At 43.0% G+C, this 26950-nt stretch overlaps 1 protein-coding gene across 1 annotated transcript; it reads right to left on the bottom strand.

Annotated features, from left to right (window-relative positions):
* Positions 1 to 723: 723 nt before the first annotated feature.
* Positions 724 to 25884, bottom strand: LOC311141526 (transient receptor potential cation channel subfamily V member 4-like). The gene is made up of 16 exons (XM_084176881.1): positions 25600 to 25884; positions 12729 to 13207; positions 11684 to 11868; positions 10377 to 10529; positions 7930 to 8070; positions 5503 to 5801; positions 5116 to 5295; positions 4726 to 4884; positions 4464 to 4556; positions 4106 to 4179; positions 3499 to 3664; positions 3324 to 3390; positions 2908 to 3218; positions 2491 to 2618; positions 2185 to 2315; positions 724 to 2035 (listed from the first exon to the last, which is right to left on the bottom strand). Exons 2-16 carry the CDS (start codon positions 13163 to 13165, stop codon positions 1935 to 1937), a joined length of 2625 nt encoding a protein of 874 aa, XP_084033007.1. The 5' UTR covers positions 13166 to 13207; positions 25600 to 25884; the 3' UTR covers positions 724 to 1934.
* Positions 25885 to 26950: the final 1066 nt, after the last annotated feature.

Genomic DNA, 26950 nt, shown 5'->3' on the forward strand with positions numbered 1-26950 from the left:
GACACATACGATGACGCAAGGCTAGTTCAGCATATGAGAGAAAACCACTTGCTTAACGGCTTCCTGTGCAAGTGTGTGGTTCCAGAGAGGGATATTGACGGTGACACTAGCAGGCCCTGGCCCTGGCCTAGATCATAAGAGGTGGCAGGGGGAGGGAGGAGGGCAGGCCAAGTTGTCAGCAGAGCTAGCTAGGTGCTCACACTGCTTAGATAAACCTGGAGGATTAGTGCCCCAGTTAAAGTTGGGGCAAAGAGGATTAGCCTCTCCTCCTGTGAGGTAGCAAGAGATTCCCTGTGTCCTTCAGCAAGGCTAGGGATGGAGGGATGGAGGGAGGGAGGGGAGGAAGGAAGAAAGGTAGGGAAGGAGATGGGAAAGAAATAGATGAGGCTCTGGGCCCATATTCACAAAGTGCAGCTATAGGTCAGATTTCCCTTTTTAGATCATAATGAATAAGAGTATATAGGAATGGGGGGTGGGCGGGGGGCGGGGACCTGATCCTATATTAGCACCCCTTATTGTGAATACAGGCCCTGCAGCACTTATGCCTACTACCTATCTGAGACATATGACTGTTTAACCAGACAACAGGAGAAGACATTGGAGCAAGGTGGATGGATAAAGGGGAAAAGCTTGGAGGTGCTTTGGAAGGTAGTAAGGCTTTGACTTATGTTGAAGAATGTGTGTTTAGATTGGAGAAGTAATTGGTCAGGGTCGTATTAATTTGGGCACACCGTAGCAAAACATTTTGCAGCTGAAAAACAGTGGTTCTTTATTGTTTCAGTTTGTTTTCTTCTGTTTGTTCCCTAATGAATACAACCTTTGTGCTATAGGGAAGTGAGGCCACTGAGCGTATTTAGGAATTTAGACTTCTGTTTCCATCTGCTGGCCAACATAAGGATTGCTGTTGATTGCAGATTCAGAACAGAAATAAATCATATAGCTCATACAATGTGATAGTATGTCATATGAATAATTCATAAAAAGGCACTTTGTTGCAAAATTTACATTTACATTTTACATTTTAGTCATTTAGCAGACGCTCTTATCCAGAGCGACTTACAGTAAGTGAGTACATACATTTTCATACTTTTTCATTCTGGTGGGAATGTATAAAGAATTGTATAAAATAAAAACATTGAAACACATAGGAAGATATTCATCCAATAATGTCCCAAAAAGGCCTCAACAAAACACGATGGAAAAACTGTGTTCATTTACAATCTTAAATTTACATAACATATTCCTCACTGCAATAGCAATGCCTCCATCTTCAAAACCATTCCCTGGGTGATATTGGATCAGTAGCAAATATTCCGGTCTTAAATTAAGGTATATTTTCATTTTGGTAGAGCACCAAACTTCTAAAAAAAAACATATCTACATACACTCCACAATGTATTTATTTGGACAGTGAGGCTAAAACTTTTAATTTGGCTCTATACTCCAGCATTTTGGATTTGAGATCAAATGTTTTATATGAGGTGACAGTACAGAATGTCACCTTTTATTTTAGGGTATTTTCATACATCTGTTTTACCATTTAGAAATGAAAGCACTTTATGTATCTGGTCCGCCCAAGGGCACATCAACAGATTTTTCACCTAGTCGGCTAGGGGATTCGAATCAGCGACCAGGTAAAGATGCACCTTCCCCCTGGGTTAAAACCATCAAGTAGTATCCTCAGGTAGAGGAGACTGGTCATCACAGCAATTAATGGTTGGCTTTGAACATACACATTTTTTGAAAGATAGGAATCTAGCGTTAGATTGTCTTATAATACTTAAATTTATATATTTGGCAACAGAGTTTTGTGCAAAGTGGCAAACTTTGTGGCCCAACACTTTTTTTGTCAGTCTGAGTATGATGACCTTCGATCTGCAGGTTCTTAACATTGGCCCTCCCTGGGGTGCTGGGCTCTAGCCCTCTGCACAGGGTCAGTGTCTGGAGGTCAGTGGCTCCATTTCCAGTACTAGGTCACGTGGTTGCTGCCCTTTATTCTGCTCCATAACCCGCGGCACCATCGTGGACCAACGATCTACAGGAGGTTGGGGAACAAAGGTCAAAGGTTGGCAAATGTGATTTACCTTGCCCTTATACACTGTACTGTATATTTGTCTTTGTAGACTGTGTATGTGCATTAGTGCACTTGAGCATTTATTAGAAAACAAAGTATTAGAGTGTCACCTCTCCTCAGGCCACGGACGGTTTGATGCACTGTACTGGAGCTTGGGAGGGTTTCTGTTATGTTCTTGCCCGGGTCTTCGTTGATTATGGCCAGGTTCTGATTCCAATGGCACCAGTTGACCTCGTCCACCCTGGGTGACCACAGAAGATGTTTGCATTTTGTGGAATTAATCTTTTTCACAAAATATAGCATATCACAAACGGCGTCCTATAAAGAAGACACTGGGCTGTCTGACTGACTGACCAATCAGACACGTTTCTCTAGTGCAGAGAGGGGTGAGAGTCCAGAGAAACGACTATGTGTACCTAAAGCACCAGCGGCAGTCGGGGGTGCCGTCCCAGTTCTTCCCCACTGTCACCATCTCCCCGGACCGAAAGGACTTCCGCAGACACACAGGGAAGGAGCGCTCAATGTCCAGGATGGTCGTAGCCCACTGTCATTAAAACATAACGGCAACTGACATGTAGTAGTGTTTTTCATAACATAGGCCTACTTAATGTGGCTCTGCCTAGATGATGCACTGTGCATAAGGCCATCAACAGAGGATAACAGGGTTGTGTTCATTAGTCACCAAAAATAAGACAGATTTTCTGCACTTTCTGTCCAATATGAAATGCTAGTTTTTTGTTTTCTATTGCAAAACATTTTCAACAATGTGCCCTAATGAATACAACCCAGGCGTTCACCAGGGAACCTGTCCATCAGCTGTCCTCCTCACTAACCTGCAGCTTCCAGATCTTCTTGCTCTCCTTGGACACCTGGCTCACCGTCTCTCCCATCAGAGCGATCAACATGTTGAGCAGTAGAACAAAGCTGAGGATGATGTAGGTGACCAGCAGGATGAGGAAGACAGCCGGGTACTGAGTCTTGCTGACCATGTCCAGATCGCCCATACCGATGGTCAGTTTGAACAGGTCCAGCAGGAATTTGCTGAAGGTGTTTGTGTCCCGGCACTGGGGGTAGGTGGGGCAGCCGCCTTTCTCCGGACACACCTCTTCCGGCCCGGGGCACACCGTCAGGAGGGACACAAGAGCTGGGGAGAAGATGGGAGACATAAGGAGATGAAGAGGGAGGTTCTCTTCTGTTTCAACTGGTCAACAGACTGCTGAGAAGAAGTGCTGATTAGAGGACACTGTACCTGACGCGTATCCAATCATGAAGAGCAGGTAGACCAGTAGAAACCGGAACAGATCTTTGAAGAGAATCTGAGAGCCAAAGAAGAAGGATAAATTGTGATCTGCTGTCTAGTGTCCAAATAGTCCATATTCATTTCATATTCAATGTGATGGATGAAAGAGTGAAAGAGTTGATACCTTCTGTATCATGATGCTGTAGGTGCCGGTGAGCTTCAGGCCTCTGGTGAAGTAGAGAGTGTTCATCCAGCCCAGGACCAACGCAAACACCATCACAGCCACATAGGCCTCCATACCCGACAGGTAGAGGGCCGCAGTCACTATCACCAGCAAAGAGTAGATGAAGCTAAAAAATATATAAGAGTTCGGCCATATTCATTTGCCCCAAACGGAAGAAAACGGACCGAAATGGGGAGGTACTATCTGAACATGTCCAATAAGAACATTCCAGGAAACAGCAATAATCATTCTCCTACCTACGTGATAGATACAGATAATATTTCTCGTACATGGGAGTGCCATTTGGCATTTAACGGGCACCATGTAGGCCCTCGCAGATGCAGTGCTAATGATGAAAACAAACATGCTTCGGAGCAGCGGTCAACATCCTCCGCTCTTTGTTGGGATCGTAGGTTTAATTAAAGAAGATGTCAACTATAAAACGTACCAGGGAAAGGGGGGCTTTAATGTGGAATTAATTAGACGACTCAATTAAAAAAGGATGAGAAATAAGCCTTGTGTACAAGTCAGAGGGAGCTACAGAGGGGGGGAGGAGCTGGAGTCTTACTAGAGCAGCTGAAAGGATCCATTGACAAATATGGAGTTCACCGCAGGGCATTTCTTCAGTAAGAGGTCCTTAATCTACAAAGCAGAGAGAGAGAGAGAGAGAGAGAGAGAGAGAGAGAGAGAGAGAGAGAGAGAGAGAGAGAGAGAGAGAGAGAGAGAGCTAGCGCTATAGATTATTGCTTCAATGAATGTCAGAAAATAAACAAGATACATTTACAGGGGAGATCTAAGATTTATAGCAAAAGTGTGTGTTTGTGTACACATTTCGAGTCACCTTTGAAATAAGTTGTTTATTGTAGAGTCAACATTCAAAGCTGTCTGACTCTGATTGGATGCTTCAACCAGAAGAAAAAACTCACGTTGGTGAGGAAGAAGAAGACTCCAGAGCACAGGGTGACAATCTCCCCTACCAGACGCAGGTAGTCTGTGGAGGTGGTATAGGGGTACGGAGGCTGGGCAGGGACAAACAGAGTTAAAGCTTTGCTGGTGGTGACACCCATACTGTTTTCACAGTATACGTATAGTAATATAATAATAATGCTGACACTTTCATCCAAAGCGACTTTGTATAAGTACATACATTTTTTGTATTTGTATGTGAGTTGTTGGGAACATACGTACCGTTCCCTGGGATGGGCGGTAGTAGGCCACCAGGGTGAAGATGATCATGGTCACCAGGTAGGACACAACACTGATGTAGAAGGTGACGGCAGCAAACTTCTGCCACTTGGCTCTCAGCAGCTCGTTGATGGGCTCCACAGCCAGCATCTCATGGCGATTCTGTGGACAGTGCAGAAAGACATCCAGTATGGTGTGAATGAGACATCACCTTATATCTTTCCTAGGCCTATCTCAGTAAAACATCTATTACAGGTAGAAATAGAAAAACACACGTAGCCCCTGTCTATCACGCCCCATCTCATATGCTTAGGCACAAAACATGCACTGAAGACTTAAGTTAGCTCCCAGAGCTTTAAAGCCCAGGCTTTAGCTCAGCCTGCTATCACACACCTCAATGCGGCTGTTGTAGACCAGGATCTCTAGCACAGACACCTCCTCTCCACAGGTGTCCAGGGAGGAGAGGTCGTACAGGGAGGAGTACACGGGGCCGTATGCCCAGTCCTTAAACTTCCGCGAGAGGTGACGCGCTTCCTCGTCCTTGATCTCCCTGCGAATGATGTGCTGGAAAACCTGGGAGAAAATCATAATAACGAAGTTGACCTTTTTTGTCTGTTTTATAATGGATGTGATTATATTTTTCTGTCAATAATACAATACCTAACCCCTCGAAGCACCACGCAATAGCATTCCCATTGGCGTTGCTAATGTTCCTCAAAATATCCCTTTAAGATTATAGTTCCACATACACGTGATATATGTGTTCGTTCTCAATCTCACCCCAATTTTTCCCAGCTTGGCCGCCATCATGAGGGGCGACATGCCATCATTGTTGAGCACGTCCTCCAGACTGCCTTCTGGGTAGAGCTTGGCACACTTGGTCAGCAGCACGTCGTACATCTTGGTGAGGAAGCGGGTGTTGTCCCGAGTGTTGTCGGCGATGTGCACAAGGGCGTGCAGCACTGTGTTGCCGCGTGAGTCCTGCCGTCGAAGGTCGGCCTTCTTGTGGGCATTCTCGGTCAGGTAGTGCACCATGTTTGGCTGGTTGGTGCACGCTGCCAGCGACAGAGGCAGCTCGCCTGGCCAAAGAGATACCGTCAGAGACACACAGCAACAAGCACATACATCAAAAGGATCCCCTTTTACGATGGAACCAATAGAAAAGTCCCAAATGTGCAACCCCGCCGACCTGGCAGTCAGGCAGTCTCTTTCCACTCTAGGAATTGATGCAAGTTCTTGTGGAACAGCAAAACACTTTAAGCATGTCTTTGTAAGGCTCTCTAAACGTGGATCAAAGATTGGACTTAAATTCTTACACCGAAAAGAGCACAATTAAACACTACTTGTCTGAGGGAGGGGCCCATGTCTTGAAACTAGTGGGCCAAAAGCAGCTGCTGAAAACGAGCCGTTGCCATGGGTGACAGACTACCCTGTCACCTCTCATGGGAAACGCTCCTCTTCATGGATTTGCACGGGTGCTCGTGGAGTGTTAGCTAGCGCTAAATCACATTAGCTGTCGCCTCTCTGCCAGGTTTCCTGTTCACCTCAGCACAAAGCTCCGGTGCGGGATTTGGGAATGATTTGGGAATGACAGTCACACTGGATATCATCCCTCGGGTGATGAGCATGGAATTTAATGCATTAATACATTAACAATGACAGTAGAGAATATTTTGGGGATATATTTGCGTACTAAAATATTATCTCTTTCTACCTGTATCTCTATCTATGCCTCTCCCTCCATCTCCTTTATAACCCTTTCACATTCCTGAGCCAAGCAGAGCTGTAGGGTACTGCACTGGCCTGGTTATGCATCGACCATAGTTGCCGACAGTGCTTGAAAGGACTATGTCAAGGTAACGTATCCGAGCCAGCACAGTGCAGTTCGCACAGTGCAGTTCGGTTCGACAGGATAGTGTGAAAAGGGTATTTGTTTGTTGAACTTGAGGCTGGAAGGTCTAGTTGAGGTGAATGGGATGTAGTCTACTCTGGAAATAGTCGAATGTTGAGTTCAGGGTTGAGAGTTTCAGGGATACTGTCCAATCAGCAGAGGGCAGTATGGAGTGACATGTTTTATTTGGAGGCTTTCTGTCAATGTACTCTTGACCAGGAACCTCGGTGAAGTCAGCAAAGCATGGGCAGCCCACCCATCTGAAGTGGAGTGGGTATGTTTGCTTTTCTTCAGCAGCAAGACACAGACACCTTTCACCAAACTGCTCAGAAATACTTGTTGAACTTGTGACATGTTTTCTTTTCTTTTTTGGAGATGACTACTAATAATGATATTTTTGATGATATGACTTCAGACTAGTTTTGGGTGATTATAGAAGTTTACCATTGGCCTATCGAACTATTCTGACTGTGTTTGCCCAGCCCAAAACGGCCACGTAAAAAGTAAAATGTCAGTTAATTTTACCATGGCAACTGAAAGCATTTTCCAAGAGAAACTAAGCACTACCTTAGCTGTGGTCCAGTAAGTATTTACTCCAAGTTATCCTACTGTGCAGCGATCCAGTCTTTATAGCACAAACCTTTGGGCATGTACAATAAAGGCACACTGAGATAGCTAGAAAATTACTTTTCAAGTGCACTACTTAAAGACACACTGACATGACCTCACAGTGTGGGGAACCAATGGCCCCCTGTCATGTAAAACATCAGACATATCATTGAAAACCATGAGAAATAGAATATAACTTTACTAGTATCGAAATACTGCCAAAGTTCAATAATAGACTAGGAGGGCATGAATGTTACTATACATAGCACCATATGGATACCTAAGAATTCTCATTATGTGATTAAACCATACTCCTGCAGTGTACTGTTACTTTAAGCATATTTAAAATAGATCTTAAAACACATATTTTTAGCTTTGCTATTCCTTAGGGTGCTTTTTAGTCGTTCAGTTTTTATTGTTATTCAATCGTTTTTATCCTCTAATGTTTGCTGTGTAGTAAATATTTAAGTTTTTATTTTCATTGTTTTTATTTATTTTTTAATTGTGAAGGACATTGTGTTCCATTCCATGACTGAAATGTGCTATATAAATAAAGCTTGATTTTATTTGATTAAGCTCCTGCTGACTGATAACTTTGGTTCTTGGTATGCCAATAAAATATTACCTCTTGAATCTGAATCTTACACAAAGAGTTTCTGTAGACAGTAGAATGGATCAGATCTGATTCTACCGTTGTGGTGTCTTACCAAAGTAGAAGTAGCCCCCCTCGTCCCTGGGTTGGAAGAAGCGTCCCCGGGCCTGAGCGTGGACATCCGCCCCTTTCTCCACAAGCAGCTCCACATACTGCTTACAGCGCCTCTCGATGGCGATGTGGAGCGCCGTCTGGCCTGGCGACACACACATTAGTCAGTCAACACCAGTGGCATGTATTCATGGATGCCAATGGAAGCTTCCCCAAAAAAATTGACCAATAAAATAAAAAAATTAAAAAATTATAATGTATCTTTCGTCTCTCTGTGTTTCATAATTTTCCTTTAATTCACAAGAGGCTGAATGTATCTCACAGGAGAACGCATCCGAGCGAGCGATACAGCGCCCCTCTGTCTCTCTAGATGTAGGCCATCTATCTGATGCTGTCTGGTCCAAACGAGTATGACATTGTTGCCGCCCGTAGCACTGAAGGCAAGGGAAGCCAGCGAGCATCTGGCCTCCCTTGACAATTTTTTTTATTTATTTTTATAGCCAATCAGTGTTGAGCTCAACTGTTAATGGTCCTGGTGCACCAAAAAAAAGTGTCACGGGAAGCCAGCTTGGATTTGGCATCACTCCTATCAAATCCCATTGAGAGCATATGTCATTGACAGAAAAACTTGAATTGTTGCATCTCCGTTGTGTTGATGTCGTTCGGTGACTAGCTAGCCAGCTAGCTAAAATTGGCCCTTTCCTAAATTAGCCATGGATGGAGATAGGGATTTGGACTTGTGGTTTTACTTAATTCTCTGTACTGGCCAATGATTATAACGATGATTCTGATCCAACCATTAATTCATACATTGTTGTGCCCCTGGCCTGAGAGGATGGAAGTTCAATATGTAGCTAGATGTAGAAGGCTAATGTTAACTTCACTGGACAGAGGTTGCTATATACGGTTTTGTGATAAAACAAAGGTGTGGTTGTGTCTTCTTATTGTCTCGGCCTTTAGGCCTATATATCACGGTTGCAAGGCATATTAATTAACAGGTTAAAGAGCAAACAACGATATTATCACAACACATAGGTTGCAATATGTCGTTTTCGGGAAGGGGGGCTTGGCTTCCCCAGTGATTTTACTCATGCACCGGTACTGGTCAACACATAGGGTAAAGGGGACAAGTGGTCGAATTGGGATAATTAGATAATTTGGTCTCTCACTGTCTACTGAGTCCCACCTTGAGCAATGAGGAAAGGTGCACTGACTAGCGGTGTCTGACAAAGACACAAACAACATCTCCATTCCAAGCCTGGAATGGAGATGTTCAACCGCTTACCTTTCCTATCCACGCTTCAGAGGACAAAGTTATTGTTGTAGCCAAGGTGATACCACATTCACTAACTCCCAGTATCATATAAATAAATGTGTATGTTTTTCTCTTAGGTTAACAAAGGAGACCCGAGTTCTTCTGCAGTGACCGAGCTGTAAATAGTCAGAGCACACAGGCATACAGCCATAAACACATTCCTTCTGGCTTGTGTATTCATTAAAGGGCCCCTGTGCCAACAGTAAGGAGACATATGGTTGCCATGGCCATCTGTCTACTACTTCAGTACTGTGTGGAGGTGGACTATGGCTGTGTCTAAAATGGCATCCTATTCCCTATATAGTGCACTACTTTTGACCAGACCACTATGGGGCATTTCAGACTCACGCAATGTGAGACATCCTGGCCAAATCCCATTTTAACAGAAAATCTTAACAACACCAACATACTGAGGTGCTTCAGGACAGGACAGGTGGTCTGTGCATCTTGATTGGGGAGAATAGGGTGACAGTATTTTACACAGGAGGGCTAACGGGCTTAGACCTAAGACAGTGAATAGAAGAAACAGGTGTCCTGCACTACTGTTTCCAACAAATGCCAAAGCTGTAAGGGCACATCTTTGAGGTGTAACAGCCATATTATCCACCCTTCCTCTGTAAATAGAAGCCCCATAGAGAAGCCCTGTGTTGGGCCAGAGCCCAGGATGTGTGGGCTCTTTGTGCAGGAGGAGCAGCGCAGTGGAGGACTCAGCGTAGGTAAGGCGTCTCTATTAAGCCTGCTTGTATGGAGGTAATACTGGCTATGTGGGCATAGTAGGCCGTACAGTTCAGGTACATGGAGATCATATAGATACATTATTTAATTATATGATGGAGATACAGTACCTGTGATAATATCCAATTAGAAGGATAGGATCTACTTCAATCCTAGTCAAATGATCCTACAGTACTGGGTCATGTTCATTAGTGCACGCAACAGAAAACGTAAAAAAAACACATTTTGCAATGGAGACCGAAAGTGAGCATCTGTTATTGGCCAAGTCCAGATAGTAGTCCCTCCCTGTTTCAGTTCGTTTGGTGCCTAATGAACAGGACCCTGTTTTAGTGAAGCGCTAACATGAGTAGAGACTGGTGATGTGCAGTTCACAAACTTCCCATCACCAGTAGATAGCTCACCTCTGTAGTAGACATCTCTGAAGGGCGTGTTGATGAACTCATGGAGGTTGACTGTCTGCTCTGCGATGTTCATCAGCAGAGGGATGGTGTCATTCTGACCATTGTACAGGTTCAGGAGGGCTTTGGGCAGGCACGTCTTACCTGTAGAAGGTTCTGGAAGAAAATACAACCAAAAAAAGGATGGGTGGAGGGATACTCAGAGTGGACATGTACAGTTCTGGGCATACATTTTTCGAAATACTTTGCTTCAGCAAAGTGCATTGTTAATGTGAAAAACTCTCTTGCAGCCAGGGTGACACCAAGCGCCAAGTTCATAAGCAATCAGCTACTAAACAATTTCTGAAATATGCCCCTGACTGAGCAGTAACATCCACTTTGAAGGAAATGTTTTTTCACTGTGCGGCAGTACAGGTGAACTTTATGATGCACAGAACTGTACATAGAGAGAAACACAGCAGATACATATATTTAGAGAGTTAGGCCAACTTTTAGAATTTGTTTATATTGTTCTAAGTCTAGACATTCAGTAACATAGCACTGTTTAAATATTCCCCATGTAATGTTATTGGGGAGCTAACATGGCTGCCATAGAATGTTGAAGTGTCATGTAAATGTGTCATAATGCAGAAACCGCATTGCCCCAACTCTCTAAATACATGGCTCTGGTTCCCAGTTGAGAGAAGGGGAAGAGGTTAGGGACACAGAATACACAAAAATAGAGGAAGTAAAGAACGGTGATAAATCGTTAGCGATAAGATAACAAAGGAAAGGGAAGGGAAGCAAGCGTGACATTTCAATGAAAATGGAAACGTCTCAAAATCATGAGGAACAGCCAAACCAAACGAAGTACTGTAAGTTGTCTGCTTCTATTGTTGACTTTAGGTCTGTGAGTTTTTTAGCTAGTCTGTCAAGCCCACTTTAGTCCTTTTCTTCACCGAGGAGACAGTTTGCTGTGATTTCTCACCTCATCCACACACAAACACACAGCCGACAGGAAGCTGTCCTTGGACACGCCTCTGGCAGGACAAAAGCTCTGACATCACAGTAGCTTCATTCTCCCTACTGTTTGGAACCAAGAACAACAGGGAAGAGAGGAGGGGGGATACTGATAGGTCAGAGATAGATAACCGAGTCAGAGGACAGAGAGTTGAACCCCTAGGGGCAGAAAGAGAGGAGGTCTGTTTACTCTCTCTTTTCCTCCGACCTTTCTGCCTTTGGCTGTGAAAGCTGACATAGGCTCATTTGAGACAGGAGATACTTGGCACCAGAGTGCTCCACCCACCACACCACCACTGGGATCATCTCACCTTTGAATTCCTCGTCGGTGAGCCTCTTGTCGTGACCCTGCAGGTACTCCAGCAGGCCTGAGAGGGCCTCCGGGTCGGCCCGTGACACGCCATCGAAAAGCAGCGTGCGGTTAAACACTTTCATCACCTTGGGTGGATCTGAGCCCGGAGGGTCCACACCTTCATCGCAGGACATCTCAGTCTTACTGTGTAGGACCATAGACATACATACTGTATACTCACATATAACACATACATCCTGTTTACTCACATATAACACATACTTTAGGTGTTTATCTACAAGACGTTAGAAACATCTGCTCTTTCCATGACATAGACTGACCAGGTGAATCCAGGTGAAAGCTATGATCTCTTATTGATGTCACCTTCTATCAGTGTAGATGAAGGGGAGGAGACAAGTTAAAAAAGGATTTTTAAGCCTTGAGACAATTGAGACATGGATTGTGTATGTGTGCCATTCAGAGGGCGAATGGGCAAGACAGGCGCACTGCTTTGTGTCAAGAACTGCAACACTGTTGAGTTTTTCATGCTCAACAGTTTCCCGTATGTATCAAGAATGTTCCACCACCCAAAGAACATCCAGCCAACTTGACACAATTGTGGGAAGCATTGGAGTCAACATGGGCCAGCATCCCTGTGGAACGCTTTCGACACCTTGTAGAATCCATGCCCTGACGAATTGAGGCTGTTCTGAGGGCAAAAGAGTTGGGTGCAACTCAATATTAATGTTTTGTACACTCAGTGTATAGTTAGGTAAATTACATTTGTATGACGAACAACCTTGCCTGACACCTGAAGACTTGCGTTCGCTCCCCGAGCCGATATATAGGCTTTAAGCTCAGGGGGCTAACACAGTTTTGTGGTGTGCAGGAGACCAAGGTTCGAACCCAGTAGGTCACATCTGCACCCTGGAAGTGATCTACTATGCTCCTCCTAACTCTACATGTTGTTTAACAATCTATGCCTCTGCATGTGCTCATGAACCCCTGTGGCCACCATAACAAATAAGTTGCATTTTCAAACAGAAACAGAGGTACCTCCTCACCCTCGTAGGAGCTTCTTCCTGCGTGGCTTCTTGTTGTTGGTGGGACTGTAGGTACCATAGTCAAAGAGTGAGTCCATGGGGGCTTTCTTGGGGCCGGGCACCACGGGTGACTCATACATGGTAGACTCCAGCAAGTCCATGGGGTTGGCGATGCCCTTCTTAAAGGCACCGTGGAACTTCATGCGGAGGTTCTGTCGGCCGTCCCCTGGCTGCAGCTGGCCTGGCAGGGCTAGATCCTGAGCCGGGTCCTGGGGTAGGTCCGGAGTTGACTGGGAGCCCTCCTGACTCTCAAACAGGTTGGCCAAAGCCGATAGATCAGAGTAGGTACTATTGGCATCAGGCTGTCCCTCTCCAACTCCACCTCCTCCTCCCTCCTCTGAGCCCAAGGACGGGGCAGCCTTGGTCGCAGCCGAGGGAGGCGTGTCCTTCTCCGTCATGGCGACGTGATACCTTCTCAGTAGAGTGGCAGTGGAGCGGCCCTAAAACACATCACAGTAAAACACGCAGGTTATAACTCCACCCAGGCTATAGGTCAAAGACATGGGAGAGAAACAGTGGTCCAAACATATCCCTTGCATTTGGTCTCACTCAACTGTGAATGACCTGGGTCGTGAACATTAAGGCACGCAAGCAGATTTTTTTTTGCCATAGAAAACTAACAAGAAGGTCCAGTTAGTCCCTCCCTGTTTCAGTAAATGTTCTTCCATCTGGTGCTTCATGAACACAACCCTGAACAACTATCACTAATTACACTAAAAACAGTCACTTTAATAAAATAAGCCTTTGACCACAGCTGGTATAAGAGACTGAGAAAATATATGTCTAAAAGTGACTCTCCTGTATGTAGCCCTAATCCTGAAGTAACCAGGGCTATGTCCGAAGTGGCACACTATTCCCTATATAGTGCACAACAGGGATTCTACCCCAAGGGCCCTGGTCAAAGTTCACTGTAGCCCAGGTGTGTGTGGATAGAGCTCTGGCATCCTGCTCATCTTGTGGGCAACATTGATGGCACAGGATGTCCACCAGTCAGCCATTTGCAGCTGCTGGCAGCCTGGGAACATAATCTGTAAATACTGAGCACTGTATTGCCAGACACTTCCTGGCCCAAAGCTCGTGTGAAGGAAGTGGTGCCGGAATTTTCAATTTGGGGTTGGAGAACAGAGTGGGATGATTCTGAATTTCCTACCAGCTTACTGACCAGAAAGAGAAGAGTTTACTGACCAGACAGAGAAGAGATTACTGACAAGACAGAACAGCTTACTGACCAGACAGAGAACATGACAGAGGACTACTTCAAAGACACTATTGTCATGACAGAGTATTTTCTCCAAAGACCAAGGCACCACTTAATTTCCTATTACGAAATATGAAAATATAAAACAATGACATTCTTCTGCCATCATCAATATCTTTGGCAAAACTCTACATCACATTGTAATGCAAGAACCTTTGTTTTGAAATCATTATATTTTAAATCATTATAGGCTTATACATAAACAACTGTTTTGAAGTACCTTATGCAAGTAACCCATTACTCCATTCCAGTAATGTTACATAACATTACTCTTCCTCTTTGTTGCAGATGTTAATAAAAAACTGTTGTGTTCATTAGGCACCAACGGAAAGAAAGAAAACTGACTGAAACAGGGAGGGACTACCTGGACTGGTCCAATAAGAAACACTCATTTTCGTTTTCCATTGCAAAACATTTTAAAACGTTGAAATGTTTTAATGAACACGGCCCAGATTATTTTCCAAGCAGGGAAACAAACAATCACCACCTGACAGAGTCTGAATGGCTACACCCCAAAGAGTGCATTTTCTACTCAGGATGATAAGATGACAGAAACAGAAAGCTGGTGAAGACCTTTGACTCTTCAATTAAGGGAATACCCAGGTGTGTTCTCTTGGGGTCCTGGGATCTATTCAGATGGACACTTAACCTCTCTGTACCTCATTCATCCCTTATGTCACACCGCGGTGCTGTATTCTTCTTCAGGGGAAACTCGAAGTGACGCTAAAAACAAAATCTGTGTTAGACCAAAAACTAGCAGAGAGGGCAACTGGCATTAATACAGACGGGTTGACTGGCAGGAGAGCATGACAGGGCAAACTGATGAAAGAGAAGGGTGTCACAGCGAGGTGAGGTTCTGGTCCACAGTCACTCCATAGACTGCTCTATTTGCCACTATGAGTGAAATGTGTCTTGTGGTTGGTGTTCTGGTTACCAAATATTGCTGTGGACAAAACCAGATTTATCCTGTGGGGGAATCATTGGAAACCCAAGTTAAGGTCTCCAGCCAAAATCAACCATACAGCTGCGGGTCTGTCTTCTGTATCAGGCCTTTACTATGCCACATCACCTTTTCTTTTCACAGACACATGTACGTGCGCAGGCATGCCCGCACAAATACACACACACACACACACTTGTGATGTTCGGGTTGACTCATAACCCGCAGACCGGTTTAGGGCCATTAAATATTGTGTGGATGAAGGGCGGGTGGGTGGCGGTAGGGTTGAATAATTAATAAAGAAAAAAATACATATAATTTAATCTAGTGCAATTTATATCTAGGCCCAATGTTCCCTCGAGTGTGGGTGGCTCATATGACGGTGTCTGCAGTAACGTAGCAGGCATAAAATAAATTTACATCAAAGTTGATACTGTGATATTTCAAAACGTTTAAAACCATGATTTCAAAAGTCTCATTGAATGTAGGCCTACATTGAACACCACACATTAGCTGCTACTGTAGGCTGAATGATAGAACAGCTATTTCTATGTTAAAATGTTATGGGATGCATTTTCTCCATTGTTTTTTATGGTAGGCCACTCTGGTAGGCCTACATTATGATCAAATAGCCACAGTAACATAGATGGCCACTGTTAAAACTCTAACTTCAAGCGGGTACAGCCTCAGTGTTCACAGTAAACGTGCACTGGAATTTGCACAGAATTTTCACAATGTTCAAGTTTGCGCTCAGCAGACCTGAAATTTGCTCAGCGCCCCAAAAAATGTGAAGGAACATTGTCTAGGCCTATAGGCTACATTGAGGTTTTTCTTTCATTATTTTTAGGCTATCTGGCATTAGTGTGTAAGCCTAAACTTTAGGGCCTAACTTTACACCGGCAAATAGCCTACGCGCTAATCTCTAAAAGCTTTTGGGAACGGGCAGAAAAAGTTAATGTTGATCCACTGAGGCAAAAATGACAATGTCAGAGTCTAATTCAATAAGAGAAAAATGGAGAGTTGAAAATAAAGAGAAGGGAGGGTCAGAAAAGTAATGTTTGGGAAAGAGTTGGTAAAGTGGTAAAAGAGGATGATAGCAGTGCCTATGTTATGTGTGACAGTCACAAGACGTGGACTTCAAATAATCCCATGACACGTTAAGGGAACTGTAGCCTTCTGTTCAGATAGTTTAAATGGAAACTAAAATCTGGACACTGACTGTAGGTCTATAACCTCTCACATAGTCTTAATATTAACTCCTGCCTAATTAAGCATTTCTTGTAGTAAATTGATACACCAAATGTACATTTTGACTTGGGAACAGGAGTGGATAAATATGATTTATTTATTTCAGCATCTTGAGAGCAGTGGCGGCTGGTGAAAAATATTCTCGGTGGGGCTGTGCCATACTTTTTTTTTCCTGTAACCATCGCGATATATTTTAACACAAACTGCAGGACAGCAGTGCTCAGTGAAACATTCAGTAATTATTTAATGCCAATATTAAAAAGTTGAGGCATTCTTACACAAAAACATATTACACAAACCCAAGCCTTTCATTTGCATTTAAAGTGAACTTTTCACCATTGGTAGTAAACAGGCAACGCAACAGGCATGCTGTCAGAACAGAGTGGAAAGTGGACAATAACATGAAATTATTATAAAGTTTATAGGAAATCTTACACTGTATAAAAGGATGTATAATATAGAAATGGATATCAAGTGGATGAACTCAAACCTTTGACTGGAAGAATAGCATACAGTATTTTATGATCATACTAAATGTGACTAATTGTTAATGTGCTCCAGAACTGCAACAATTAATTGATACAAAACAACATATATACAGTAATATTAGCAAAGACACTATTAAGACTTTCTAGAGTACCATATATAACTGGATTTTTTATGCTAAGGTCAACTATATACAAAGAAACATGCGGCCAGAGCTGCTCTGTGTGTGTGTGTCTGTCATCTTATTTGTACAGGAATTTTGCCCGTCTGTCCTTCTGAGTGGCAAACCTCTCAATGACCCTTTGATTAAAGTCAGGAATGTCCCTGACAAGTTTCTTCTCCATGGAGAGCATGGCCAGAGCGTTCAGGCGATCCTGTGTCATGCTGTTTCTCAGGAAGGTCTTGATCCTTTTCAGTGTAGAGAAGCACCATTCTGACTCAGCAGTTGTCATGGGTGTGGTGATGAGGATCTTGAGGAGGCTGGCAGTCTCTGTGAAAGTGCTCTGAAGGTTGTTCTCCATGAAGAACTGGTACAGGGGCACTGCACCACTACAAGCCTTGAACTCACTGTTCTCATAGATGAGGGACAGTTCGGTTTTGAGCTTGGCCTTGTTCAACATGGGGTACGCCTCCACGGTTGTTTCAAGCGCTGTATCGGGGAACTTCACACTGTGTTGTGGGAACAACTCTCCGTGCAATAGTGTTGCGCTGATGAGGTGCTGGGTGAAGGAGAACCTCTCTTTGGCAATTAAGCTATTTTGATGCAAGTGATCCTGACTGACACATGCCTATGTCCAACTCAAGTATATGATTACCAAGGTGCTGATTGTTCAGGGTTTTGGCTACATACTACCAGGCCTGAAAAAAGTTCTAGGGGGAAACACTGACAATTACATCACAACTTACCTCTATAGCCAACCTCTGTTGTTCTCCTGGTCCCAGCATCCTCCGTCGCTTGATGGGCTGTTGCTGCTCGTCAGATGCGCTGTCCCCACACAAAGAGGGAATTGAGGCCCTGGGTCCAAAAAATAAAGTTTAATTTGATAACTTGCAATCAGACTTCTTAACTCACTGTAATTCCCCCTCAACACACAACCAGTGACTTTTATATATATATATAGACAGACAGACAGACAGACAGACAGATAGTGTGTATATACACACAAACTATGTCTAGTAACTGCTTTTAACCTGTGATGTACATAATTAACTGATGTTATTACGTTTTAAAGCCTTTTTCTATTACATTTGTGAGAGGGATGCAACATCATTTTGTTCTGCTGTGCACTTAGCAATAAAGTTAATCTTCAATAACAACTAGGCCTCTTCTAGAAATTGACCTGGTGGACACCTGAATAATTATTACAAACTGTGTAGTACTTTCCTGCATTATTATCAACGTCTGATTGTGTCTTCTCTTTCCTTTTAAAATACTAAAACAAATATACATCTTTCTAACAACATCTTTATCAGCCAATAGTAAATATAGTTATTTACCTGATTGTTAGCCTGCTGTCTGTGAACCTCTGGACAAGTGCTTTAATGAAGACAGGGTCGATGTTCCTCTTCTGCAGCTGGCTGAAAAGCATGTCCACATTTGGCATGATCTTGTGGAACAGCGCCAGGAAAAAACAGAAAGCCTCGTCTTCGAGCATCCTCACAAAGCCCCCCGCCTCTCTGACAGTCGGGGCATCAAAGTTCCCAGAGTCTCTGATGGTCTGGAAACACGTTAGGAGGTCATCCCTGTACTCGTACACAGTGTTTACAGCGCGACTGTGGAAGTTCCACCGTGTTGTAGAGGCTCTGGGGAGTCTATGCGCAACCACTTCGTCAAGCACGGTGGTTCGCTTGGGAGACCTGGAGAAGAAAGCAGAAAATCCTGCAAGGTCGGAAAAGAAAGTGCCGATCCTGGGGATGCGTGAAGTAGCCTGCTGCATTATGAGGTTCAGCTGATGTGCATAGCAGTGGACGTAGTGCGCATTTTCGTACACATCCACTATTTTACGCTGCACTCCGCCGGTGGCTCCCCTCATCACACTTGCTCCGTCGTAAGCCTGGGCAATAAGTTTGGCCTTTTGTCCATGTGAGAGTATGGTGCTGAGCCTCTCCAGCAGCGCTGTAGCGATGGTGTCGGTGGTTGCGTTCTCGATCAAAATGAACTCGAAAAAACGCTCTTGGACGTTACTTTTAGCATCGATGTAGCGTATCACAAGCACCAACTGGCAGTGGGTGGAAACGTCAGTCGTCTCGTCAGCTTGAATGGCGATAAAATCAGCACTCTTTACTTCCTCCAGGATGTAATCCTTAAGCACTGACAGCATACAGTCCAACAGCTCGTTCTGTATCGTCTTTGACGTGCCCTTAAAAACGGTAGCTGTCTTCAGGTGCTCCTCCAGCACACTGTCGAGGGAGGCAACAAAATCCACTAAGCCCCGGAAAATGCCGGGGTTGTCCGAGGAGTCAGTCTCCTCGTGCCCACGCAAGGCCAACTCAAAAGCCCCACAGAACTTCACACAATCGATAATTTTGGATAGAATGTGCCTGTTTTTATCCACCTCCTCATTGTGTTTCCTCACCGCAATCCTGTGGCCGTCATCCAGCTGCGTAGCAATGTTCACCCTTCCTAATACAGCTAGCTTTACAGAGTTGTCCATGTGTGCCCTGGTGTTCTCATGTTTCTTTACCTTCTCTGACAGGTGCTTCATATCCCTCACTCCGGTACCTGTCCATGCTGAATCTGACCCCGTCGTTTTAAAAAGCAAGCACGGAAAGCAAAATAAAGCATTAGCATCAGTGCACCCAGCTAGCCAAGCCTTCCTGGTGTACCAGCTACGGGAGAAGCCGCGCATATACTGCTTCCCTTTCTCGCTAGCCTGCTGTCTGATTGAGAGGTCAGGTTGATCTGGGCCCAGCTCTTTCACCCGAACTTTCTCTGACAAAGTTCTCCTCTCAAACGGATCTTGGAGGAGAGATTTCACCGAGTTAGGGTTGGGTCTTAGAGGAGTAACGTTTGCGCTCGCCATTGTCGTCTAGTAAAAATGGCGCCACTGGAGCCCGGTCCTTATTTTATCAGGGGCGAGCTTGGGGCGATAAAATAATCGCCCTCCTTGGATTCGATTTAAGATCGCTGATTGGCTACATTTTATGTCATACATTCATATCTTAAATTAGCAATTGGCTTAACTGCTACGTAGACCCGCCTCCTCGGGGCACTTTCTGTATCGCCCAGAGCTGACGAGGCGTTTGACAGGCAGAGGAAAGGTTGCGAATATGATTTTCTATCATATCTTACACATATTACTGTGTGCATTCCATATTTCAAACACACAAATATTGACATACTGATGTTTTTATTATTATTATTATTATTTTTATTATTTTTTTTTTTTTTTTTTTTTAAATAATTTTATTTAAGGGGGCGGCGCCCTAGCGCCCTCTATCGGCCAGCCGCCACTGCTTGAGAGAATGCGAATGTGCAGTTAGGGACCCTCTGTTGAGGTGCTATCTTTATCAGCATCATAAAAGCTGATAGTATTTCAAACACAAAATATCCATCCAAGCTGAACTGAAATCTTATCAGAAACATGTTGGGTCGTTTTCACAGCTTTCTATTACCTTACAACCGTATTTCCTTACAACCGATCAAACTCTTTGGGACATTTTGCACAGAAAATCTTTCACGTTTTTTTTGTTATTGCATTTTCTCCCGTGTTCCTAAACGTCTTTGCTCCGCGAAAGAAGCACAGACGACAGAAAAAACTACCGATGTCAACTAGATTGAAGCATTCATTCAATCATTTATGACATTATTCTGGTGAGCTGGGGTTTATTTAGTCTTCTGGGGCATGACAGAAGAGAAGCTACATGTATCTAATTATAGACAAGTTGACTAACAAATAGCCTACCAAAATGTCGGAAATTATAAGCAGAAACATATCTTAACTCTATTTTCTTAAAACTGCATTGATGGTTAAGGGCTTGTAAGTACGCATTTCACGGTAAGGTGAACACCTGTTGTATTTGGCGCATGTGACAAATAAAATGTGTTTTGATTTTATCTAATTTAGGCAAAAAACGATGCAGATGGGTTATTAGCAATTGCGGAGGGGTGCGGGTAAACAAACAGCTGACCCGTGCACCCCTAACACACACACACACACACACACATACACACACAGGACAGCAATGCTATATCATCATTCTGGATTCTCCGGAATGTAGTCACCTTGTCTAGGCATGTCCTTTAACAGTGTGTTATACAGGTAACTGTATAACTGTATATTCTACCAGAAATTCCATCATTTGGTGTTTTGTTGATGGTGGTGGAAAACGCTGTCTCAGGCGCTGCTCCAGAATCTCCCATAATCGTTCAATTGGGTTGAGATCTGTTGACTGAGATATACACACACACACACACACACTTTAAACCCCCTATGCTTTTTATACATGATCCTAAGCATGATGGGATGTTAATTGCTTAATTAACTCAGGAACCACACTTGTGTGGAAGCACCTGCTTTCAATATACTTTGTATCCCTCATTTACTCAAGTGTTTCCTTTATTTTGGCAGTTACCTGTACATCCTTGGTATAAACCACAAACAAATTGTAGCATGTCCTTGACAGCACATTGGGTTGAAATGTAAACTAAGCAAAGCCAGACTCTTCCTCTGAGAGGAGCAACACAAACAGAGAGACTGGGGCCCAGTCAGGGAAAACAGAGGAGTGCCTCCAGGCCACCTCAACACAGGATTATCAGGCTTCTCCACTCCAATGGACTTCTACTGTGGAGGGTAAAAAGACAACAGGACGAAGAGAGGCTTTCGTTGATAAACTCTCTAAACATAGGGGTGACAAATGAATGAGTCATCCACCAGGCGTTTGAGACCATTCTCTAGAGTTCAAATGAAGAATGAGTCCGAAAACAGGCTAATACTATTGTGCTCACACCATTTGAGGCTGGTGTCACTTTAAATCAGAGAACTGTCTCATTAATGCAATGGAACTGTATCAAACACATCATTCATACCGTTCCATTCATTCCATTCCCGCCATTACTATGAGCCGTCCTCCCTTCACCAGCCTCCACTCGTCCTCATGGATTTAGTGCAGTGGTTCCCAACCTTTTTCAGTTACTGTACCACCAAGTACATTTTGCTCTGTCAAGAGTATCCCTGAAGTACCCCCTCATGTGCATTTTACCAGTTAACCTATGGTCTAATGAGTCTTCTCAAGTACCCCCTGTGGATAGGCCATTTACCCCCAGGGGTCCTAAATCAAATCAAATCAAATTTTGTTTCTAGATTGTATGATAATATTGAAGACATCAAAACTATGAAATAACACAAATGGAATCATGTAGTAACCAAAAAAGTGTTAAACAAATCAAAATAGATTTCATTTTAGAGATTCTTCAAAGTAGCCACCCTTTGCCATGATGACAGCTTTGCACACTCTTGGCTTTCTCTCAACCAGCTTCATGAGGTAGTCACCTGGAATGCATTTCAATTAACAGTTGTGCCTTGTTAAAAGTTAATTTGTGGAATTTCTTTCCTTCTTAATGCGTTTGAGCCAATCAGTTGTGTTGTGACAAGGTAGGGGTGGTATACAGAAGATAGTCCTATTTGGTAAAAGACCAAGTCCATATTATGGCAAGAACAGCTCAAATAAGCAAAGAGAAACGACAGTCCATCATTACTTTAAGAAATGAAGGTCAGTCAATCCGGAACATTTCAAGAACTTTTAAAGTTTCTTCAAGTGCAGTCGCAAAAACCATCAAGCGCTATGATGAAACTGGCTCTCATGAGGACCGCCACAGGAAAGGAAGACCCAGAGTTACCTCTGCTGCAGAGGATAAGTTCATTAGAGTTACCAGCCTCAGAATGCAGCCCAAATAAATGCTTCACAGAGTTCAAGTAACAGACACATCTCAACATCAACTGTTCAGAGGAGACTGTGTGAATCAGGCCTTCATGGTCAAATTGTTGCAAAGAAACCACCACTAAAGGATACCAATAATAAGAAGAGACTTGCTTGGGCCAAGAAACATGAGCAATGGACATTAGACCGGTGGAAATCTGTCCTTTGGTCTGATAAGTCCAAATTTGAGATTTTTGATTCCAACCGCCGTGTCTTTGTGAGACGCAGAGTTCACCTTGTGAGACGCAGAGCAGGTGAACGGATGATCTCTGCATGTGTGGTTCCCACCGTGAAGCATGGAGGAGGAGCTGTGATGGTGTGGGGGTGCATTGCTGGTGACACTGTCTGTGATTTATTTAGAATTCAAGGCGCACTTAACCAGCATGGCTACCACAGCATTCTGCAGCGATACGCCATCCCATCTGGTTTGCACTTAGTGGGACTATCATTTGTTTTTCAACAGGACAATGACCCAACATACCTCCAGGATGTGTAAGGGCTATTTGACCAAGAAGGAGATTGATGGAATGCTGCATCAGATGACCTGGCCTCCAAAATCACCCGACCTCACCCCAATTGAGATGGTTTGGGATAAGTTGGACCACAGAGTGAAGGAAAAGCAGCCAACAAGTGCTCAGCAATTGTGGGAACTCCTTCAAGACTGTTGGAAAAGCATTCCAGGTGAAGCTGGTTGAGAGAATGCCAAAAGTGTGCAAAGCTGTCATCAAGGCAAAGGGTGGCTACTTTGAAGAATATAAAATCTAAAATATATTTTGATTTGTTTAACCTCTTAAGGATCTGACCCTTTTTTTTCAATTTTTGCCTAAAATGACATACCAAAATAAAACTGCCTGTAGCTCAGGACCTGAAGCAAGGATATGCATATTCTTGATACCATTTGAAAGGAAACACTTTCAAGTTTGTGGAAATGTGAAATTAATATAGGAGAATATAACACATTAGATCTGGTAAAAGATAATACAAACAAAAAAACATGCATTTTCTATTTTTTGTTTTGTTCCATCATCTTGGAAATGCAAGAGAAAGGCCACAATATAATATTGCAGTTAAGGCGCAACGTGTGTGTGCAAAGTTTCAGATTGATCCAGTGAAGCATTGCAATACTGGACTATTTTGTATCAAGTCTGCCCAAATGTACCGAAATGGTCAATTGATACATTTTCAAGTACATAACTATAGAGAACATACAAAAATGATATGGTAATACAAAATGTAAGTTTACACACTCCCAGGAATGTCATACACGAAGGATCATTAGCTTATACACTAACTTTCACACATCTAGATGGCCGGGCGTGGTGGGTGTGGAGCCAGAGACAGCAGGGGTTCAAACTGTAGAACCCAGTTCCTACATTTGAATATAAAAATGGATTTTATCAAACAAAACGATGCTACATTTTATCTCTAGGACCCTTGGGATGACAAATCAGAGCAAGATTACTGAATGTAAGTACATTACTTACCTTCAGAGGTAAATGTATCAAACCAGTTGGCGTGATAAGTTTTTGTTGTTGTTGTGCACTCTCCTCAAACAATAGCATGGTATTTTTTCACTGTAATAGCTACTGTAAATTGGACAGTGCAGTTAGATTAACAAGAATTTAAACTTTCTGCCCATATAAGACATGTCGATGTCCTGGAAAGTTTGCTGTTACTTACAACAGTCATGCTAATCACATTAGCGCATGTTAGCTCAACCGTCCCGTATACGGGACACCGATCCCGTAGAGGTTAACACTTTTTTGGTTACTGCATGATTCCATATGTATTTTCCATAGTTTTGATGTCTTCACTATTATTCTACAATGTAGAAAATAGTACAAATAAAGAAAAACCCTTAAATGAGTAGGTGTCCAAAATTTTGACTGGTACTGTATGTGATGGAATGTATAGACATTATGGACAGTATTTGGATAGAATATGTAGTATATCTGTAGAATACATAGGATAGAATAGTATATGTACAGCAATAGTTAAATAGGATAGGCCTTGACTAGAATACAGTATATACATATGAAATGAGTAAAACAGTTTGTAAACATTATTAAAGTGACCAGTGTTCCATGTCTATGTACATAGGGCAGCAGCCTCTAAGGTGCAGGTTGAGAGTAACCGGGTGGTAACAGTCTAGTGACAGTGACTAAATTCAGGGCAGGTTACTGGGAGGAGGCCGGTTAGTGATGGCTATTTAACAGTCTGATGGCTTTGAGATAAAAGCAGTTTTTCAGTCTCTCGGTCCCAGCTTTGATGCACCTGTACTGACCTCGCCTTCTGGATGATAGAGGGGTGAACAGACCGTGGCTCGGGTGTTTCCCAACCTAGTACCCCAGATTAGGAAACACTGACTTAGTGGATATGACCCAGACCACTGGGGAAGGCAAGGGGGTCTGTCCGGGTGCAAATGGTTGTGGGAAAATGGGAGTTAGCCAAAACAGTTCCACTGTTGTTTCAACCACAGCCCCCAATTTAACAATAGGTTTCACATTCCCATTGATAAAGACTGTCAGGTTTCATCATAACAATAGATGAATGAGCTGAGAAGATGTTCACAACCGCAATGTCTTAATGTTATATTTTGGCTTCTTTGCCCAACTTTGAACAAAAAAGTTCCAATAACAAGCAATTAAAAGATGGTGTGGCATATATTCCAGCAAGACCTTCAATATTTTTATAAATTAAATTCGACAGAAAAATTGCTCCGATTTGTCAAAAAAGTATTACATGCAGCTCAATGTTGGCTATTATAATCAATTAAAGATCTCTAGCATACGGACTCAAACATACCGCAACCAGACTATTATACTGTACAATATGGTTTCCAGAAATGTCCATCCGAAAATGGGCACAATATGATAAATATATCCATAAAGTGTTCTTCAAATACAGTTAAAAACACAAAATAGCCTACTCCCTGTTGAAAATAAATTAACCCTAAATTAGGTAAAACTTTTGATGCTTACCTTGTCCTATAATCAATGGACCTTTTGTGCAGTGTAGTTGTTCATTCTTAACAATAGGAAAAGTTCAAAAACGTTTATGAACAAAACATTTGGATCGACTTCCTCCCGACTTTAGTAGTCTACTACACTAGCTACTTTTTTCTTCAACTATTTGGGAGAAAAAGTGATCTGATTTCACGTGTAGCCTAGTCCAATAATTATTCAGCCCTCCAGGCAGTGTGCCGAGTTACACTAAAGCAGCCTCTGTCCTCTGGTTTCCACCAAACGGTTTCCATGTCCGCGCATACAAGGTACGCTCGTATTTGGGTGGGGACTAACCGGACTAACCGGTACAGGGACTACTCCTAAAGTGGCAGTCCAGTCTCCCTTTCACCTTATTTACTTTTTTAAAAGGCACAACTCAATAGGTGACGGGGGGATTTTCTATGTTCTCCTCTATTGCTCCTTTATTGTTTCTGCAAGAAAGGCTGAAGAGAACAACGACCTAAACAGCAAGGGGGGATGCCAATGACATCACATCAGACCAGCAACTCCTTGTCCTTGAAACTCTTTCAAGTTTTCAGTTGTGTCTAAAAAAAAAACACACAATTATGATCAAAACATTAGTTTTTTTCTTCCCATAAGTGTGTGTAAATTAATGTATTTATACTTGGGATAAATCTGGAGTGCCTCAGTCAGTCCCACAAGAGGACTCCACCTTGTTTTACTTCTTTATGGTATTGTGGTGTTTCTCTAAATTAATAATACAATTCAATGAATTGGCTATAAATCACATGCATACAGATACAGCAATAAAACATCCTGGCTACCACCAATAAATCATCCTGGCTACCACCAATAAAACATCCTGGCTACCACCAATAAATCATCCTGGCTACCACCAAAAAGTTACACAGTAGCACCCCCAAGTGGATAATAAGACAATTTGACCTGCTTTGTTCCCGAGACGTGTAGCCTACTGCAATTCCAAGTGTGTTTGACCAGGCACCAGTGAATTTCACAAAGTAAGCACAAAACATTTGAAAGTTGATATGGGCACACATTATTAATTCATAACAATGACACAATTCAATATGAAATTACAAAACTGGTAATTATTTGTGAAAATATTTGTTTGCAATATTAGATTAAAATAAATAATTTATATCTAGCAGATTTTATGCACTGCATTTGAATCCTTTTCATACACATTTTTCATGACAATCAAGTGATACATACAACTTCATAACCAGAAAATTGAAACAAATCACTGACAAGTGATCAATTTTCAGTGCATTTAATGGTTGCTTGAAATTTGCTATAATTCCATAGTGTTTTACTTACATTGTTTGACATACAGGCCACCAAACAA

This window comes from Coregonus lavaretus, assembly GCF_964263955.1.
Source record: "Coregonus lavaretus genome assembly, chromosome: 14".
Lineage (NCBI taxonomy): Eukaryota > Metazoa > Chordata > Actinopteri > Salmoniformes > Salmonidae > Coregonus > Coregonus lavaretus.